The 19,669-nt window shown below is 46.9% G+C and overlaps 3 protein-coding genes across 3 annotated transcripts; 1 reads left to right on the top strand and 2 right to left on the bottom strand.

The window, feature by feature from the left end:
- Window positions 1–98: 98 nt before the first annotated feature.
- Window positions 99–2,923, bottom strand: LOC136949088 (monocarboxylate transporter 10-like). Its single transcript, XM_067243293.1, has 7 exons — window positions 2,740–2,923; window positions 2,320–2,529; window positions 1,949–2,100; window positions 1,589–1,751; window positions 1,203–1,406; window positions 540–781; window positions 99–257 (listed from the first exon to the last, which is right to left on the bottom strand). The coding sequence occupies exons 1-7, from the start codon at window positions 2,921–2,923 to the stop codon at window positions 99–101; spliced, it is 1,314 nt and encodes a 437-aa protein (XP_067099394.1).
- A 965-nt stretch (window positions 2,924–3,888) lies between these two features.
- lgals8b (galectin 8b) lies at window positions 3,889–6,531 on the top strand. The gene is made up of 8 exons (XM_067242570.1): window positions 3,889–4,001; window positions 4,486–4,574; window positions 4,708–4,918; window positions 5,139–5,258; window positions 5,360–5,386; window positions 5,574–5,665; window positions 6,090–6,255; window positions 6,382–6,531. Exons 1-8 carry the CDS (start codon window positions 3,963–3,965, stop codon window positions 6,529–6,531), a joined length of 894 nt encoding a protein of 297 aa, XP_067098671.1. The 5' UTR covers window positions 3,889–3,962.
- A 1,499-nt stretch (window positions 6,532–8,030) lies between these two features.
- On the bottom strand, window positions 8,031–18,197 carry LOC136948651 (palmitoyltransferase ZDHHC14-like; the record flags this gene model as incomplete). The annotated part of the gene is given in 5 exon segments (XM_067242569.1): window positions 8,031–9,904; window positions 14,156–14,258; window positions 16,227–16,336; window positions 16,780–16,882; window positions 18,149–18,197. Coding segments are annotated over 5 exon segments (818 nt in total), but the record flags the coding sequence as incomplete, so codon positions are not given.
- Between the last annotated feature and the right edge of the window lie 1,472 nt (window positions 18,198–19,669).

The raw sequence follows: 19,669 nt of genomic DNA, 5'->3' as shown, positions 1-19,669 counted from the left end.
CAATGCTTGTGTGAAGACGTGTTCTAGACCAAGAGAGAAAGAGGCAGAGGCTGAGTGGTGTGTGTAGATGAGGCCAGCTTCTCTTACTGCAGCCCTTTCTACAGCCTCGTCTCCTCGGGAGAGGGCACTGCAGCCTTCCCTGTGGCCTCCCCCACCACCTCTTCTCCTCTGTACGCCTCAGGCTGGGACTCAAAGAGGTCTGGGCTACGGAACATAGTCCTGGTGTAACTCACGTACTTGGACACAACAGGCACTTCCTATCAGACGGATTAAACAAATTGATTTGACACTGGAACTATTAATCAATTAGTTACCGATTCTAAAGATGATGGACGATGGCTACGACCTAAATCTAACAGTCAGGCACTCAGATTTGAAATTAGATTTGTCAACAAGTGCCAGAGCAAAATAATAAATAGTTTCAAATGGCAGGCGCTATTATCCAAAGCGACGTACTGGAAGGGATTTAAACCTGCAACCTGTTGATCTGTAGTCAAATGCTCTGAGCTATACCCATCCAAAAAGTGGGACTTGAGTACCAAACAGCCCTTGTGGAGATATCCGATGCAGTACGTTACCTCAATGGGGGGCAGGTTTTCAGCCCACCGCGTGATCTCCTGCGTGGAGTGGTTGATGGTGACGTTGATGATGCTCCTCTCTGTCTGCCTAATGGAGTGCTTGGCTAGAGGGATAAAGGCTAGAACGATGGACGCCGCCACGTTCAATGATCCGGCAACCACGAAGCCCAGGTTGTAGCTGCCCGTGATGTCATCCATCCAGCCTGAGGGGATGTCAAACTGGTTAACTCAATATTACATTTACATTTAGTCATTTAGCAGACGCTCTTATCCAGAGCAACTTACAGTAAGTACAGGGACATTCCCCCCGAGGCAAGTAGGGTGAAGTGCCTTGCCCAAGGACACAACGTCATTTTGCAGAGCCGGGAATCGAACCGGTAACCTTCAGATTACTAGCCCGACTCCCTAAACGCTCAGCCACCTGACTCCCCATATTAACATTAACATTACAGAGATGCTAAAACGTAATGCATTTTCTATGGACATAATGAAATATTGTCTTATTAAAAAGTACTGGTAATTAAATAGTGACTTGATTTGAATTTTCATTACTATACAAAACACTGTCTCTTGGTTTGGGCGTTATCATGGAGTCCATCAACGAAAAAGCCCCTGTTAACGTACCGGCAAAGGGCGGCCCCAGGCAGCTGACAGCATTGACAGTGAGCATGAACCCCCATGCCACGGGCATGCGCTCAGCACCCATCAGGTCGAAGGTCAGGACGGGGAGCAGGATGTAGTTCCCTGCGTCGGCCACCCCGAGCAGCAGAGCGAACACCACCAGAGAGCCGTAGTTGTGGAGAGCAGGGATCAACAGGTACAGCAAACCTGGGGCCACAAGAATACACTCATACTGATGCTGCTGGCTGGAAGTAGAAAGGTCACTTTACAGGTTTACAGATCATTTATGTAAATGACTGACAAGATCCTGTTGCAGGTTAATTCACTGAAGAACATGTCTCACCACACAACTCAACAAATGCCTGAACAATGCAGTCAGTGGGCCGTACCAACAAAGAAGACTGATGCCTGGTTGAAGTAGAGTCTGTTGATTTTCTCTGAGTCACAGATCTTGCCGAAGATGATCCGGCTGACCATGCTGGTCAAGCCCAGACACAACATGATGTTGGTGGCGCTGTGGACAGGGATACCCAGCTGTACTGCATGCTTCACCTACACACACACACACACACACACACACACATACACACGCAGGTACATTAAGAACGTGTCTGCTTACACACTCACACACACAAACCCAGGTACATCACTAACAACACTAAAATGCAACCTTGCACAATAACCTTGAAATAAGGTTGCTTCTTTTTGCCAAGTTGTAATACTTTTGAAGATGACATTGTATCACTCACCAAGTGGACATAAGGAATAAAGAACCCAAATTTACACAGTCCGTTGGCCAGGACCCAGATGAGGAATACAGAGTCTTTCCACAGTCCCAAGTCCACAACAAACTTATTCAGGGGAGAGTTCTTCAGATTGTCCACCACACTCCTGGTGTGACCTTGGTGTAGCAGAATAGTAGTGGAGTACAAATTCAATGTGCTGAATTTTCATCCATACTTGGGCATCAAGTCAATGGCAGTCTTTTGAAATTTCTGTGTAGTTGTAGTTCCATGAATTATTGATAAATATTTTCACATGAGCATGAGTCCTTTAAGGTTTAAATGAAACCAAGCCAAGCTGTGGGGTCAATATCTGCAGTACCTTTAGCACCTAGTACCTTTATTGAGTGGCAGGTAGGTAAAGCCGGTGATGACACACAGTAACATGGCACCAGAAAACACCCGGAGACTCTGCCTCCAGCCCAGGGTGTCTATGAGGTACTGGTGGAGCCGGGTCTGGACCAGAGCCCCCGCGGCCCCCCCTGACATCACGATCCCAGTGGCCAGGGAGCGCTGGGTGGTGAAGTACTGGCTCACCATGATCATACCTGGGAAAGGGAAGGGTCGGGAGGGTGGTGGATGGAGGACAGGAAGGTGAGATGAACATAAGAATGGATCTATGGAGGTTCGGAACGAAAAGGCTTGTATCTGTTTTCTCTCCAAATCTGTCATGTACTTCTGTCTGTGGCTGCCCAATATAGTCTACTGAATAGAGATTTATCATCAGTTTCTTATCAGTTCCCTTTCATAGTGCTAACCTGGGGTGAAAGCGAAACTGGAACCTACTCCGGTTAGAAAGCCATGGGTGAAGAACAGGACTCCTAATGACGGTGCGAAGGAGGAGCAGACAATGGAGAGCATGATGATGAGGGAGCCTATGATAGATATCTCTCTGGCTCCATACTTGACTGTCAGCTTCCCTGACAGAGGCCCACAGATCATGATGAAACCATAGCTGATGGAGCCAACCAAGGCTATGGGGAGAAATAGGGTAAGCATTTTTTGTATAAGCCTACATAGGTATTAAACGACATGACAAAACAACTTTGTGAGGTTTATTTTAGTTGATGGTCGGTAAGCTACTTGCCTGTTTTCGAACTTGTGTCCTCAAATTCATTCAGAAGACTGATAAGGTAGACGCCAAATGAATTGTGAAAGCCTAGTACCAGAACATTGTACAAAAAGGAGGAGAAGACTATGACCCAACCCCAACCTCCGTCAGGAGGTGGCTTGATTATCCGTAGATCCGATTCCTCGGTGTAAAACCTTCGGAAAGGAATGGTCGTCCGAAAGATGTGCATTTTGGCGCACCAATCTTCATGGAACAAGGCCAACTTCCATGTCCTCTTCACGCAATGTTGTTACAGATATAGAACCCACTACATTCAATTTAACTGCATCATAAGGTGCCGTTTGTCGACTAAGAGTGGCATCACAAACATTGCACGCGCGTCACACTGATAGGGCGCGCATAAGTGACCTGTCTATTGATTGAATTTGAGATGACTTTCAGCGATCCTCACTTTTGCAAAAAAGTTACAGTTTAATTGTATTGTGTTACCAATGCATAGCCTAGGCCTACATCATACATGACCAGTATGCAACAATTTGTTTTATTACAAAAACAAAAATAGAAGGCTATTTGTTAGCCGCATTAAACGGCTAATTTAAATTTCTCCAATATAATTATACAGTGCAGTGAAGTGCCATGCCTCTCACCCACAGCTACAGTTTATCCTGTTGATGTAATGACATTGTAATTTCAGATACCGCCACCGAGCATCACATGGTTGCGTATTAGATATGACGTAGCATAGTGGGTTATTGGACTGATGGAGGAAAAATGCCTACTGCCATACGAATTTATTTGGCATAGGGGAATATAAACCAAGGGCCAATTTATATTACATTCTGTTTCCAAATTATTCGACGCTTGTGGGCATTACAGTTTGATGGTGTAATATTGCGTAGTAGGCCAAAAATGTCTGTGGCAAATGCGAAACACACTGTCCTAAATCCGGTAAGAGCCTTTACCATTGCTATTACGATACTTATATCGCTCGTACCATTTTCTGCTGACATGTAGAGCTCAAAATAAAGTGAGTCTGTTTTGAATTCGAATAACATGCTATTGTTTAATGTGCCTATTTGGCTATAGCCTACACACACACACATAGAGAAAATACAATTTACGAATGCGCATGCATTCGTCGTCTCCATTTCATTCTGTTATATCTATGTGCTTTACTCCGCACTATGTGTTTATGAATAATAGATACAGGGTAGTCATATCCATATCCGTTATTCACGTATACAGCCCCTACCACCTGAGATGACAATTCTATACGAGGAGAATTCACACATCAAGACAGTATATAATATTAGAAAAAAAAGCACAAAACTCTGTGCATTGCATGAATCGTTTTTGGCTATGGCAATGGCTATTTTCCCACAATGCCATTCAATTAACGAATACCTTAAATTCAATTATGCTCTTCCCCCAGGTGGTCCCATTCACTGGCACTATACCTGGAGGACTGCACCCCGGAGAGATAGTCATCGTTCAGGGCACTGTTCCCTTTGATGCTGACAGGTACACCATGGTGATATTATGAATATGATGGTCTGTGTGTGTGTGTGGCATGAAATATAACTTTAGATGTGTATGTGTATAAGTCTAATGAACCCATATGTGGTGAACATGCTTCATGCTGGACTCTGGTCAGGTTCCAGATGGACCTGTCCTGTGGCTGTAGCACGAGGCCACGGGCAGACATCGCCCTCCACTTCAACCCTCGCTTTAAGGGCGCTCCCTGCATCGTGTGTAACTCCCTGCTGCAAGAGAGCTGGGGCAGGGAAGAGACTCTCCACAAGATGCCCTACAAACAGGGAGCCGCCTTTGAGACCATCATCCTAGTGCATGACGACTGCTTCAAGGCAAGTGGGATGATGTGTGCAGGGGTTACCCAGATATTCTGTGAAATGGATGATGCGGATGATCATGAATTTAGTTTGGGATCACTCACTAGAGAGAACTGCAGAATTAAAATTGGTCAGGTCACAAGAATTTGGAAATCTGGATGGGCTTATTTATGTTTGATATGCTTCTATTATGCTATCAGTGTCCCATAAATCCTGTGTTCCTCACTGCCTGTAGGTGGCTGTAAATGGTGCTCATTTGTTGGAGTACAAGCACAGGCTCCAACTGGACAAGATTGACACATTTTCTATAGCTGGGAAGGTCAAAGTTCACGCTATCGGCTTCATCCCAAACTCAGTAAGAATTAAATCTCATCTGTGGAGCTAAAACAGTCATTCAACATTCTACCACATTCACTGATGATCATACAGTTCTAATTCTCACTCTTCCCTTCATAGGCAATATATTCAGAGTCAGGAGACTTGGTGAGTAATAATCATACACATTCTATCACATGACACCAACATCACTTCCTGTTATATTCTTCCAACACATAAAGCACTGTTGTAAAGATAGGCCTCATTTAAATAAACTAACACATCAATCAAATAACATCTATTAAAATCATGTAGATAAAATGATCTGACATCCATATAATGTGTTTCCCGCCAGGGCCTTCCTTATAAAGGCAGTCTAATCAAGGGTTTGAGCCCTGGGCAGCACATCATGATTAAGGGGAAGGTCAGCAGTATGTACCCTCACAGGTAAGACAAGAGACACTCTCGGAACAAAAACACGTTCCAACTGTTCCAACCAGACAGTACTAAGAGCTTTCACCATTGCCACCTGTTTGCTTTATGGCCCTGTGATGGAATGGTACTGACGGTCAATGGTTAGTTATCTCACTACAGCTGTCCTTAAAGGGTCTGTAAAAGATCTTACTGTATATTCTCTGAAGGGGATCTTTAAAGACCCACATACCAGATAACACACAAGTAGATTGATATTAGACCTATATTAGGTATGTGGCTCATTTACATACTCATGCTAGATAGAAAAGTACGTAAAGTACACACAAAGAGGAAAATGTAAAGTAACAGTTGCACTGTTTAGCTATCTAGCTTCATTGCTTACTTTATGGGCACAGAATAGCCCATTATGTCATGCTGAACAGCCTATGTGTTTCAGCTTTACTATCAACCTCCGCAACAGCAAGACAGAGAACATTGCCCTGCACCTTAATCCTCGCATGAAGTCTGGCATGTTCATCAGGAACTCTTACCTGAGTGAGTCCTGGGGTCCAGAGGAGAGAGAGATCCCCTTCTTCCCCTTCTCTGCTGGGGAGTACTTTGAGGTATGCCGGTATGTTAGCCTGGTAGTGTGATACAACACACAAAGCTGTAGTCTTTAAACATGGTATAAAGATCATCCATATCATAACAGTGACAGACTATCATTTAAAATAGTAATCTTCTTTCAGCTGCTCGTCCTGATCCAGGCCCACCAGTTCAAGCTAGCTGTGAATGGCTCTCACTTGCTGGACTACAGACACCGGGTGCAGGACCTGAGCACCATCGACCAGCTGGAGATCATGGGCGACCTGCAGCTAATGGATACCAAGCTGTGGTGACCCCCAGGGCAACAGACCCCCAGGCTAGGCTAGCTTAAAGTAACAGACTGTGGAAGCTAGGTTTGGTTAGACCAGGCTAGGTAACGTTAGGTCGCTTAGTGAGGGTGCAAGGCCAGGCTAGCCTTCTGTTCGGTTCCAATTGATGCTAGGTTTAGCCTTTTGGTAACCCAGTCAAGACTTGGCCTGGTTTTGGCAAATAATGGACAATCAGCCCCTTTACAACAACCCATCCAGGGCTGCAGTGCATGAACAAATCCAGCTTTAAACAAAAGGCTGAATGTCCCCCCATATCTGAGCCATGACTGTTTACAGGGTTGCCTTGGTTAGTGTCTTTACAGCACTAACAAGCTAATATACTGTATTATGCACAACTGGGTGCACTGTTATGGAAACTGTAATACACTGGATGAGAGAAAAAAAAGCATTTAATATAAACACTAACCACAAGCCATCCGCAAACAACCACTTTGACGTTTGGTTTGGAAACTCCAGTTAAATATCAGAGAGCTGAATACAAGAAAGGTTAAGATATCCCCAGGTTCAACATGTCAAGGTCATTAGCAAAAAGAGCACAACTTATGGAAACTGCGTGACAAACTTTTACTAATCTAAATTCATACATTTTGAAAATCATCAAATCTCAGAATCTTTACCGTAATTGTCAACATTCCATTAGAATGTATTTCAACTCATATTTCAGTAGTGTAGCTGAAAATCCTTGAAGATAGGTGCTCTTTTGGAGAGAAGAAAAAATTACAATTCTCAGGAACATACTTGTACCTGTGGATTTGATCCCTAATATGTTGCTGTCTGTGCATACAATAATACGAAAACAAGAAAAACCATTAAATGATTTGATGTTGCAGTGACATTGAAGCATGGACAGAGCAACACCAGGTGAGTTGTAAATTACACTAAAATAACTGGAATCCATTATATTATTATTTTATCATCTTTTTTAAGTTATGGCAGTTATGTTTTTCCCCATGTTGTCTTTTTAAGTCCTGTCATTGACAATCTTTGTCTAATAATCCTTTATTTGTCTAATAATCTAATGTATTAAATATGGTGTAGGCAATGTTTGATGAGAAACACTTCTTGTCAGATTTGCCTAAATAAACTTCACATCTTGATAGCAACTAATATATCTAATCTTGCCTACACCAGCTTTAATACCTGGGATATCGTACTTCAGCACTAGTCCTTTGTACAGTAAGGCATACATTGTGGCCTACTACATTATATTTGCAGAGCGAGAGAATTACATTCTCAAAGCTGTATATTGTGATGACTATTCATTTTTGCTGTACATGTTATGGATACATTATTGTATGTATTATAAATAATGTATTTACAGCTGAATAAATGTATGGAAATTTACTCTTCTTCCGATGTGCTTAAATATATACAGTTCACAGTGTGCTGAAATATGTGCTAATGTCAATGAAAGTCAGGAGATTTACATGCATTTGTTTGATACAAGTGTACCATACCATTTATTAATTATTAAAACCAATTTTATAAGATGGAGAAAGTCAAATGTATTTTGAATATGCAAAATGTAATTGCAGAAGAATGTTTAACATTTCCAGTTAAATATTCTGTTGTATGTCCCAACATGAAGTTTAATTTTATAATTACAACCACCAGGGGGCCACAGAAAGCTGTACTGAAAGCTGCCAACATGGCTTGTCTGGCACAACACCCACACTTTGAGCACATCAGTTGAAGCAGAGCCGCAAGGACACAACAGGCAAAGCTTTTCAGTGGCTACCAAGGGCAAAAATAGCCTGTATTTAGGAAGCGTTGTTCCCTTTAAGTTGACCGCAAACACAAAGAAGTGGATGTTAACTAAGTTGTCTCTTCCTTTACAAACCTCCGAGGGTTCTGACACAAACAGGATGATTGGGGGCAGCAAATGACCTGAGAGTGGCCTTGGGCCCGGCACAGCTGTCAATGTTGGTGCTTCTGCTTTTCTTCAGACATGCAAACTGTTTCTTTGTCTCCTTGGTTACACTGTCGCAGAATAGCATGGATGACCAAAGGCACTCATCACAAGACAAGCTTTTAAAGTTGTGATGTCACAACTAGCCACACATGACTCTCAACTGCCCACCTCAAGGCTGTGACACAAAAAGAAATTATGTTCTCGTCCCATAAAAAGATGTGATTTTATTAATATCCACAGGAAATATAACAATTTGAGAAAAAAAAAACATGGTATGGCACGACACAATATTGTCTCTTTAACATAAAAAAATAGGTGAATTGACTGATATGCGACATGATGACTTCAACTTTTGTTACTGATTGCATTGTTGACTGTCAACAAGAATGTCCGAGGAGAAAGGCAAAGACACTATCCATCCTTAATTCAACAAGTAGGCCAAGTCCCTCTTACAAACAAATGCCAGACCTGTGATTCACCACAGAAATAAAGCAGCTTTTTTTCTTCTTTTTTTCTTTTCTTCCTTTCCTTTGAAAACACGTTAAGAAACAATTGTCAAATACATTTCCTCTTTTTATTCTTGACCATACACAGCCATAACAACCCTTTTTAAAAATGTCTGTATGGTTCCCAGGGCAGTGACTTTTGCTTCCGTAGAGGAGAAGGGAGGGCAGAACTTAACCGTCTCTTTAACTATGGCAAAGTCAACCGCCCTGGCTGCCATCCCTGGCTATGGCGGGAGGCTTGGCAAGACGCTGAATGAGGAGAGCAAATTTCAGCAGCCTAGACACCACAGCCTCTTATAGTCTCAAGTCCTGTGGTGGTGTTTAGGGGAAATTCGGCCCACCGTTTGGCACTGGTGTGTGAGGACGTCGGAGAGGAAATAAAGGATGGGGAGAAGGAAGTGGAGAATGGGGACGTTTTAGGGGGACGGACGGATGTATTCGGGGGCAGGGCAGGAAGAACCCGTGGTCAGACTGAGCTGAGTTTCACCAGTCCTCTGACCGAGTCCTCATGTAGGGAGTCCTGGCTGGCAGGGTGGAAGAAGCCTGTCTGCATGGTGTGGCTGTGGCCCAGGGGGGTACCGCAGGGGAGCATGCCCGGGGGCGAGGGGGCCTCCTCAGGCGTAAGGAAGTGGTGATGCCCCCCCCCCACCACCCCTCCTCCATCCTTGTGATGGTGGTGGTGCTCGCTGCGCAGGGGCAGCATGTTGTCCGCCACGTGGCAGCTCAGGTTGTTGGTGGAGGAGGGCGGCGTGGGATGGCCCAGGGGCAAGGTGCTGCAGGGGCCCCCCAGGGACGTCCTCCCAGGCAGGGAGCCCCCGTCCTCGGTCAGGCTGACCGGCTCACTCTGCTGCTGCAGGAGAGGCGTGGCTGCGGCCTGCAAAACGAATTTGGTGCTCTGAATGCACTGGTCTTGGTCACACTGAGACGAGAAAGAAGGAGATCAGGGGAGGGGGAGGGAGGAAGTGGGTGGATGCGAGGACAGCAATGAGATGAATAGAGAGGTAGAGGGAATAGAAAAAGAAGAAAGGGGGAGGGAGGGGGGGGGGAGGCACATGTAGTGACGAGGAGGAGAATGGCGAAAGTAGGAAGAAAAAAAAAACGCACAAGGGGACCACAGAGAGGTTAACGTGGGGGAGACAGAGGAGTAGAAGCATGGAGGAGAGAGAGGAAGCAGAGCCGTTAGTACCCTCGGAAGAACGCAGACACACCATGGAGAAGAAACATTAAACCCCACTCCCTACCCCCCCACACACAACCACAAAATCAATAACACGGGGTTCAAGTTAGAAACGTTTCCCTATCGATCTCCGCTGCCTGCCTTTCTAAGGGTAACTTAAAATTGCATGCCTGTACTTAGGACTGGGAACAGGGCTGCAGAAAGGTCCCATCCGTGCTCGATTCGCCACTGAAAGAGATGATGACTAATTCATCTAACAGCCTGTTCTGTGTGCGCTGCGGCTTGGATAATGTGAGGACACACTGCACAGAGCTGCGTGTGGGAAGGCAGGAGAATGGAGGCAGACCTTGTCAACTCTTGTAGCTCCAGAGAGACTCTCTGACAGGACGTGAGTTGTCTGGTACAGTACATGCAAGGTTCTACTGTCCCTCTCATCGGGCCAGTCCGTCAAACAGTCTAAACAAACAGCGATGGGACTTTGAATAGTGGATCAATTGGCGAAATCCCAAGAATGAGGAAATTGCTATGAGAGAGCTCCAGTAGAGGTGGAGTGGAAGGGGCACCGATGCTGTGTTGGGTGCTGTTGGAGCTGGGCCAGGTACAGACAGCACCCTTCCAGGAACGACTCCCATTCCCCCACAAACAGCTGCCTCTACTGGGGACTAGCCCACTCCCTCACTGGAACACAGACAGACTGAATCAGCACAGTCCATCCCCCAGACGGAAGAGCTGAAGCGCTCCACATGGGGACAGAAAAAACCCTCGGATCTCCAGGGGCCTATTGTCACTGGTATCTTCCTAGACCTATTGACGCATTCTGGAAAGCTGGAGAGCCAACACTGCCCTGTGGACCGGGCAGTGGTGACAGCGAGGGTAAGGTCCATTTGGAGGTATTTCACCATTCTCATGATGACGTCGTTATTCACCTACCATACTATCTCACTGGCTTAACATGAGACAGCAGGCATCACAGTGACTATTCAAAAGCTGGTAGCAAAGTCATGCATTTAGAGAAAAACACCACCACGCTTGTCTTGATAGCCCCAGTGCCCTGCAGACTCTCCATATCCATAAGCTTGCTGCACACCCCAGCAAGGTTTATGGCCTACTTTAATTGTTATACTGATGCTATTGCTGTGAGGCTCATTGTATGTGTTCTGGGCGCCAGGCTGAGTGCTCAAGTTGTGTCATGTTTGGGTTTCCAGTCGACAGTGGACAGGAGAGAGCAAGCACAGCCACGAGTCCCAGCTTGAACCTACCCGTGTTGGCATGTTACCTCCTGACAGAGCTCTGTGCTGGCAGAAAGGCCTGAAAGGTCGGAGCGGGCACCGGTAAATTTAGCTTGGACCCTCAACATGTCAGCGCTTCGGAAAGGGCCACAGGAAGTGTGACTGGCGCAACGCCAGGTGAACAGGAAATGGACAGCCTGGCCTGTCCTCGTCTGCCTGCACTAGGAGTTAACTTTGGGGTCTTTTTTTCAGAATTAATCGACTACAAGGGATTTATTGAAAGGTGACAGCTGTCTAAACACTGATTCACTTTAGAAAACTATTTAAGGCAGGGCAGAATGAGGTTGACATATAGGTGATATTAAACTATTAGTCATCCTATCGTATAAATTAATATTTGACAGCGTGGACTGATTCTTCAGAGAGAAAGCTGGAAAACTGAAATGAGTTGTGTGTCTGCAATTACTCAGAGTAACTATCATGAGGAAACGGCAGTCCATCAAAGTCAAAGCCCATTTAACTTCCTGTGATGCAAAAAATAGCTCTCAGATACCACAAAACAAAGAGATGAAAACAGGAACAGAAAAAGAAAAGAAGCAAATAAACTAGAAAAGGCGTGAGAAAAATATACACACACACACACTATCTAGACAACCTTATTGGGACACCTACACATTACACCTACAGGAGCTTTTATGACATCCCTTTCTAAATCCATAGACAAGTTGGAGTTGCCCCACCATGTGGCTATAACAGCTGCCTATCTTCTGAGAAGACTGTCCACAAGATTTTGGAGTGTGTCTGTGGGAATATGTGCCCATTCAGCCCCACGGGCATTGGGGAGTTTGGGCCCTGCTGTTGGGTGATTAGACCTGGCTTGCAGATGGTGTTAGAATGGCCAATCCCAGAATCCCAATACCTTTGTCTATATAATGTTTATAGAGAGTGGGAGACAGAGAGTGATAGAGAGAGAGTGGTAGAGAGTGAGAGGTATAGAGAGAGACTCCATTCAGGGAGCATAGTGGAGTAGTAATGAAGTGTGTGATCTCAGCCAGAGGCCATGGCCACTACTATGCAGTCATCTTGTTTCCCTAGCATCGCTGAATGGGCCCGTGGGCGTCCACATGAAATGATGTCATCCTTCGACACAATACACACAGTTGTCATGGTGACGACCAGAGAGGCGTCTTTATATGTGCTAAGCTTTTACACAGATATATCTGTGTGCAGCAGCTACAGTACGGACTAGTTACATTCAGTCATTTAGCAGACACTCTTATCCAGAGCCATTCTGTTGGATATAGTCAACATTGTAAGAGAATTATCTTGATTTGTCAAGGTGATGAGTGCTTTGGGATTCAAAATATAAACAAGGCTTTTGTGGGCGCAGGAGGGCTGATTTCTAGGGATACATTTTCTAGGGAGAAATTTCGGTCGGCAAACATTTATATAAAAATGGGCGAAAATACTATCCGTGAATTATCCTTGTATAATGCTCACCCATTTTCATCAGGTGATTTTAAATAAATATTTAAAACAAGGGCAATCATGTCAGCGGTCTGGAAATACTTCAACGTTTCTGATAAGGACATAACATTTGTGTTGGTTCATCAGAAATTTTTAGAGGAAGCACAGCGCCAATGACAAAGTCTAATATTAATACAGTTTTGCAAAATAGTTGTTTTAGAATTTATTTTCAGTTTCGGTTTTAGGTCACGTGCTTATCTTCAGTTTCAGTTCAGAATGGTTCCAATGCGTGATGCATCACGACTCATTTCCATCCTTCTCTGACTGTATGTAGAACTCCTTAAGGCTCCATGAGCTTGGGTGATATCAGGTGTATGGGCTATTTCTAAATGTCCTCATGTCTGACCGGGCTATCCCAATGTCATCAGAACCAGGCTGGGGTCTTTCTGAGCTGCATGGATGTCGTGTCTGGAGGGCTCAGAGATGGAGATGGGAGGACAGAAGGATGCGGTGTCCAGGGAGGAACAGATTTCAATAACAAGGGTCTGACAAAGAGATGGGGTGACCAAAGCTGACCTTTAGAAGCATATGTGCACTGCAATGCACACACACGCACGGCCAGAGATGAGCCTTGTGTTGTGTAGGAGAATGTCTCTCCAGGTCTACAGGGCTGAATTGACATTTACAGCTTCTCTTGCTTCGTACTAAGGCACTTACTGCTGTTCAGCCGCACAGACTAGCTTTTCTTCTGCCTCTCTCCGGGATAGTGCGAGTACTGTTTTTTAACAGACGGCTGCTTGTGTTAAAAGCCTAGTATTTCATTATTCAATCAATGTCTCTTTTTATTTTGCATTCACGCGTCACGTGTCTATTCCATCATTCTGTGCAGTCACAAAGCTTGGCAGGACAGGATTACGGCCGTCAGCATGCCTAGGCTGCTTGATGAAGTCAAGCGGAGTGAGGGGAACACACACACACACTTTCCTTGGGGACCGCAAATCTCTCACATGTCATTTAGTGAGTGGCAGAGCATGACAAGAGAATGAGTAGCAGAGAACTCATTCACTCAGCGAAGACTGCAATGACATCCACATCCTATCCACCCAGCAAGCCCACCACGACCCACCATCCACCCACCTCCCACCCAGCCTCCCGCCACCCAGCCCCCCTCCCACCACCCTCCCACCCTCCCTCCTCAATTCAACATGATTAACTGTGTGCGCCACGCTGACTGGTATAGAAGGCCAAGATACGTCCTTGTTCAAGATTCCGTCTTCCTATAGATGAAATGACTCACCATCTGGCTCTGTGATTGGGTGGCTCCATACATAGTGGTGCCATTGGTTGGAGGTATGGGTTGTGGCGTGTCTGATTGGACAAAACCTCTTCTGTCGATGAGACTGATGGGGAAAGATAAGATTAAGCCGGAATTTCACCATGAATACAAAAAAGAATCATCATTTTCCATGCCCTTTGTTACATCCCTCAGCATGCAGGCTGGAAAGGCCAAGCGATCACTGAGGTCATACACAGACTAGTAGTACTACAGTGTGGAGTGAATCATTATTTCAGATTCTTCATTACTGCTGTACAGGAAGTCATGGATGGTTAATCAGGAACCTGCTGAGGCTAGGTGTGTCAGGACCTGCAGTCTTAGGGTAAGGAGACTAATGAGTGACAGAGCCAGTTTAGAGTGAGCTGGATCAGAAGGATCCAGGTGGAGGGGTTATGGTGGAGGGGTTAGGGTGGAGGGGTTAGGGTGGAGGGGTTATGGTGGAGGGGTTAGGGTGGAGGGGTCAGGGTGGAGGGTTCAGGGTGGAGAGTTAGGGTGGAGGGGTCAGGGTGGAGAGTTAGGGTGGAGGGGTCAGGGTGGAGAGTTAGGGTGGAGGGGTTAGGGTGGAGGGGTCAGGGTGGAGGGGTCAGGGTTGAGGGGTCAGGGTGGAGGGGTCAGGGTGGAGGGGTTAGGGTGGAGGGGTTAGGGTGGAGGGGTCAGGGTGGAGGGGTCAGGGTGGAGGGGTCAGGGTGGAGGGGTTAGGGTGGAGGGGTTAGGGTGGAGGGGTCAGGGTGGAGGGGTCAGGGTGGAGGGGTTAGGGTGGAGGGGTCAGGGTGGAGGGGTCAGGGTGGAGGGGTCAGGGTGGAGGGGTCAGGGTGGAGGGGTCAGGCTTAGTCTCACTGAGCAGGACAGCCTCCTCAGGACAGAAACTGAAAGGTTACACAGCAGAACTAGAAAACAGCAGTTAGAGATTTTAAAAAGTATATTGATTGCGTCCCCCTGGTTGTTGTTTAACTACACCATTCATCAGCTTTAATGTGGCTGGACACACGCGCACACACACCACCCCAGATGGTAATGAGGAGATCTCTGTCACCTATGGTCCAGTCAGTCCTGGTAAGTATTAGAACACTGCTGGAGGCAGAGACTCCCCAGAGCCTGCCAACACACTGACAGGCCAGGGCTAAAAACCTCCTTAGCAGCCCTCTCTATGCACGCGCACACACACACACACACACACACACACCTGGGAGAGGTTGCCTCCTTGCATTGTCAACAACCACTTCCTGACACTTTAATAGCCAGTTCTCTCGATGGAGCATGGCTGCCTGTGAGCATTTGTGTGTATATGTGTGTGTGTGTGCGCACACATCTATATGGTCAGAAAGTGGGACTGGCCTGCAAAGATAAGAGGCTATCTAGGCCACAAGTGTGTGTGTGTGTGTGTGTGTGTGTGTGTGTGTGTGTGTGGAATGACAGGACTCAACACAAAAAAACCTGTTGAGGACATGACAGAGGGCACGTGGCTGGTAGTATATAAACACAGAAACGACTTCATAACTAACTCTCTTCCTGTCCAGACAGACAAGCTACATGAGTCTTTAGCTTCCTCACAAGTAACTCCAACGTGATACAGTGGGCCAACACACAGCCAGGCTCTGTAAAAACTGCAGTGTCCATCGGTAGAGTTAGGGCCGTGGAGATAAATAGCATTTCCTTCCTTTTGAGGCATATGGTTATTTGGTTTTGATTTGTGTGCATGGTTGAGGCTCAGGAACAGCCTCCCCACGTGTGGGTGTAAAGGAGCGGGGCACGAGACAGGGAGAGGCTGGAGGCCACGCTGTGTTTCCCAGCACTCCACATCAGGACGGGTTCTGGATGAGGACCCGCTGCCAGCACAGTGACAAAGCAGGAAATGATCATGGCCCCCCCATGATCATTTCCTGCTTTGTGGGGGGGGGGGGGGTCTTTATACAAATATAAAAGTGACTTTTATTTTGGGCTTTTTTAATATTCCATTACAACACCATGACAGGAGATGAGCTGTGTTATATTGGGTTTGCGCTCGCTCGCTCGCACACAGACGCACACGCACCTGGGTGGGAGGGGTCCACAGAGTGCTGCACAGCAGTTGGTGAAAATGTTCCCGTGGCTGTAGGGGTTATAGTTGTCCTTTCCTCTTTTAGACGACCACGAGCCTTTTATCTGAAACACACCCGCGCGCGCACACACACACGCATATGTTAGAAACAGGTACAGGGGCCCACAGAACTCATTTCATTTAGCTGCTTCTCTCATCAGACTGTGAACATATTCATCTATTCAGTTGAGACCCAGGTCCTGAAGACAGACAAAATGTAGTGTTTTGTCATCTCACTGTTGAAGGTAAACTCCCTCCTGTTTATATAGCCCATTGTGTGCGCGCGTGCCTGTGCGTGTGTGTGTGTGTGTGTGTGTGCGTGCGTTTAGCCGGGGTAGACCTGGACCCTGCAGGAAGGAATACTGAGACTGAGGCTGACTCACTACAAATACACAAAACCCATCAAGGATCAAGGGTATGTCAGTGTGTGTGTCTGCATGTCTATGTATGCATGAGTAAGTGTGTGTGTGGCATGTGTGTGTGTGTGTGTGTGTGGGTTGATGCTCACGTCTTCGTTGGTGGTCTGGTTGGAGCTGATCAGGTAGGTGTGGAAGCCGGACAGGCCCACGATGGACCAGACAGAGAAGAAACACACCACCACCTCCAGCACAGTGAAACACACGGTCAAGGAAAACACGGCTGGAAACACCAGCTGCTCCCAGACTTGGGTGCTCGCGGTAACCGCTCGGGCTTACTGACACATTAACTACTGTTCTCTCTCTCGCACACACACAGGCACACCACGGACATTATGTCTAGCGGACAGTCACCATATCCTCCATCAAACACCCACCACAAACACCCACCACAAACACCCACCACAAACACCCACACGGTAGGAGGGTAAAAGTAGCATTTGTGTAAAGTACATGTGTGAGGCAGTCTTTCTGCGTGGTTAGCCATGAGATTAGCTGGAACTGACTTGATAATGGACACGTGACAGGATTAATAAAATGTGCTCGTGTAAATATGTCAGGGTGTTACCAAACGAGCCTAGAAAGTATGTGGTTAGGCTTTAGGCTTGGTGAGTGTGTCTCACACTTGCTTGGATTAAGTTGCTCTGGGAAAGAAAAGAAAGAAGAAAAAAAAAGCATTCGGATGTAAGACCTTAAAGGTTGGTCCCCCTGTACCTTTAGAGGCTTGTCCTGGAAACCTGCCAGAGAGACAACAAGCTGGCTTAAGGCAAGAGCTGAGTGGTACAGCAGCCACACTGCTGGGCATCTGTCCATCTCTGGGTCGCATGCCACAGCCTGCTGTCTGGAACACGAGAGACATGGAGGGAAGGAGGAAGGGAGTAGACAGCAGGAGAGGAGAAAGGCATTCTATGAGGACAGAGAGAGAGAGAGAGAAAGAGAGAGAGAGAGAGAGAGAGAGAGAGAGAGAGAGAGAGAGAGAGAGAGAGAGAGAGAGAGAGGGAGGGAGAGAGAGAGAGAGAGAGAGAGAGAGAGAGAGAGAGAGAGAGGTGGAGCTGAGTGCGTGCTTTGTAAGCCAAACAGAACCAGACTCGTCAGGCTCAGCAGTCATGCGAGCAGTCTCTGAGGACAGGACGGAGCCTGGTGACGAATGGGAGGGACACCTAATCAAAGTGAGAACCTTCTAGAAGTTATAAGAGAACTGTAGAGAAAAGGAGATTGGAGACGAGAGCAGTTTAATAGAGGATAAGACCGCTGGATGACGGAGAAGGAAGTTAGGAGGAGTTTGTGTGTTGATCTTTATATGTGTTTGTGTGAACTATGACATGTTGCAGAGGTAGGGGACTGTGACAAGTCTGAACTACCTAGTACTATGACTCAGTGAAGTTATCCGTAAAGGTTATGTACACACCGTGGAAAGACAGACAGACACACCACACACCGCACACGAGAGGGAAAGGATATCTGGCAGGACTGTCCTTGAGTGCGGCGAGAAAGCCTGCTTGGTGGGAGCCTTGTACGAGAGAGGAGAGGAAGTCACATGAGTTCAGCTGCGCTTCACAAACTTTCAAATGGAACTCAAGAGGGGATGAGGACCTTCAAAGGAATCATTTCTCTCTCTCACTATCTCTCTCTCTCCTGTGTGGCATGAGACATCCCTCCTTCCAGCCCTCCCCTCCTCTCCTTCCAGCCCTCCCCTCCTTCCAGCCCTCCTCTCCTACAGCTCCCTCTCTCCTTACAGCCCTCCTCTCCTTACAGCCCTCCCTCCTTCCAGCCCTCCTCTCCTACAGCCTCCCCTCCTCTCCTTACAGCCCTCCTCTCCTTCCAGCCCTCCCCTCCTCTCCTCTCCAGCCCTCCACTCCTCTCCTTCCAGCCCTCCCCCCTCCTCTCCTTCCAGCCCTCCACTCCTCACAGCCCTCCTCTCCTTACAGCCTCCCTCCTCTCCTTACAGCCCTCCCCTCCTCTCCTTCCAGCCCTCTTCTCCTTCCAGCCCTCCCCTCCTCTCCTTACAGCCCTCCCCTCCTCTCCTTCCAGCCCTCTTCTCCTTCCAGCCCTCCCCTCCTCTCCTTCCAGCCCTCCCTCTTCTCCTTCCAGCCCTCCCCTCCTCTCCTCCTCCAAGTCCACCTCTCCCTCCCAGCCAGCTTGGTGTTCAGGAGATCCACCACCAGCAGCCCTGGAGCCAGGGAGGGAGGGAGGATCCCAGGCCATGCTGATGATGGGAGAACATGCCTACAGCAGCATAGAACACAACTCATGAGCAGGCTAACTCAGAACATGCCTACATCATGATCACCCAACCTATGGTAATTAGTAATTAACTGACAAAATAATGCACTAACAGTGACTTTTCACATGAGGGATCAAGATGAAGTGTGTTCCCCATCCCATTTCTCTGTACAGCCCCAAATGGGCCTGGTCAGCAAGATCAGCTGAGAGAGAGACAGTGCAGCCACTTGAATTATAGCCTTACTACCATCTGTGTGTTAGAGAGAGACAGAGAGAGAGAGAGAGAGAGAGAGAGAGAGGAGAGAGAGAGAGAGAGAGACAGAGAGACAGAGAGACAGAGAGACAGAGAGACAGAGAGAGAGAGAGAGAGAGAGAGAGAGAGGACAGAGAGACAGAGAGAGAGAGAGAGAGAGAGAGAGAGAGAGAGAGAGAGAGAGAGAGAGAGAGAGAGAGAGAGAGAGAGAGAGAGAGAGAGAGAGAGAGAGAGAGAGAGAGAGAGAGAGAGAGAGAGAGAACATCTGAAGGAGATCAAGCCCATCTAACATGGCCGTCCATTCTGGTCTCATTCAGTCACAGGAAATGTATTGATCCCCGTGTCTCGCCTCTCTTGTGTCAATAAAAGTGACGCAGGCTTGTGGTGACAGAAATTCCCAGGAAACAAGTAGCTCTCTTGGCTAAGCTCCCTCTCCTTCCTGCGGAGGGCTGTGCATTAGAGGGCCTAGTTAAGTTTGCACTGGTGTATTATGTCGATATTTACAA

This window comes from Osmerus mordax, chromosome 9, assembly GCF_038355195.1.
Source record: "Osmerus mordax isolate fOsmMor3 chromosome 9, fOsmMor3.pri, whole genome shotgun sequence".
Taxonomy (NCBI): domain Eukaryota; kingdom Metazoa; phylum Chordata; class Actinopteri; order Osmeriformes; family Osmeridae; genus Osmerus; species Osmerus mordax.
This window is presented reverse-complemented; position numbering and strand designations above follow the sequence as displayed.

What these genes read in the sequence shown, in the direction of transcription:
- LOC136949088 (XM_067243293.1), bottom strand. Translation starts at nt 2,923, where the DNA reads ATGATCTGTGGGCCTCTGTCAGGGAAGCTGACAGTCAAGTATGGAGCC. An exon ending in CTACCTGCCACTCAATAAAG is followed by an intron (nt 2,101 to 2,319) that starts GTACTAGGTGCT and finishes TGCTACACCAAG; the next exon opens with GTCACACCAGGAGTGTGGTG. An exon ending in GGCATCAGTCTTCTTTGTTG is followed by an intron (nt 1,407 to 1,588) that starts GTACGGCCCACT and finishes TTGTGGCCCCAG; the next exon opens with GTTTGCTGTACCTGTTGATC.
- lgals8b (XM_067242570.1), top strand. Translation starts at nt 3,963, where the DNA reads ATGTCTGTGGCAAATGCGAAACACACTGTCCTAAATCCG. An exon ending in TGCATGACGACTGCTTCAAG is followed by an intron (nt 4,919 to 5,138) that starts GCAAGTGGGATG and finishes CACTGCCTGTAG; the next exon opens with GTGGCTGTAAATGGTGCTCA. An exon ending in TCGGCTTCATCCCAAACTCA is followed by an intron (nt 5,259 to 5,359) that starts GTAAGAATTAAA and finishes TTCCCTTCATAG; the next exon opens with GCAATATATTCAGAGTCAGG.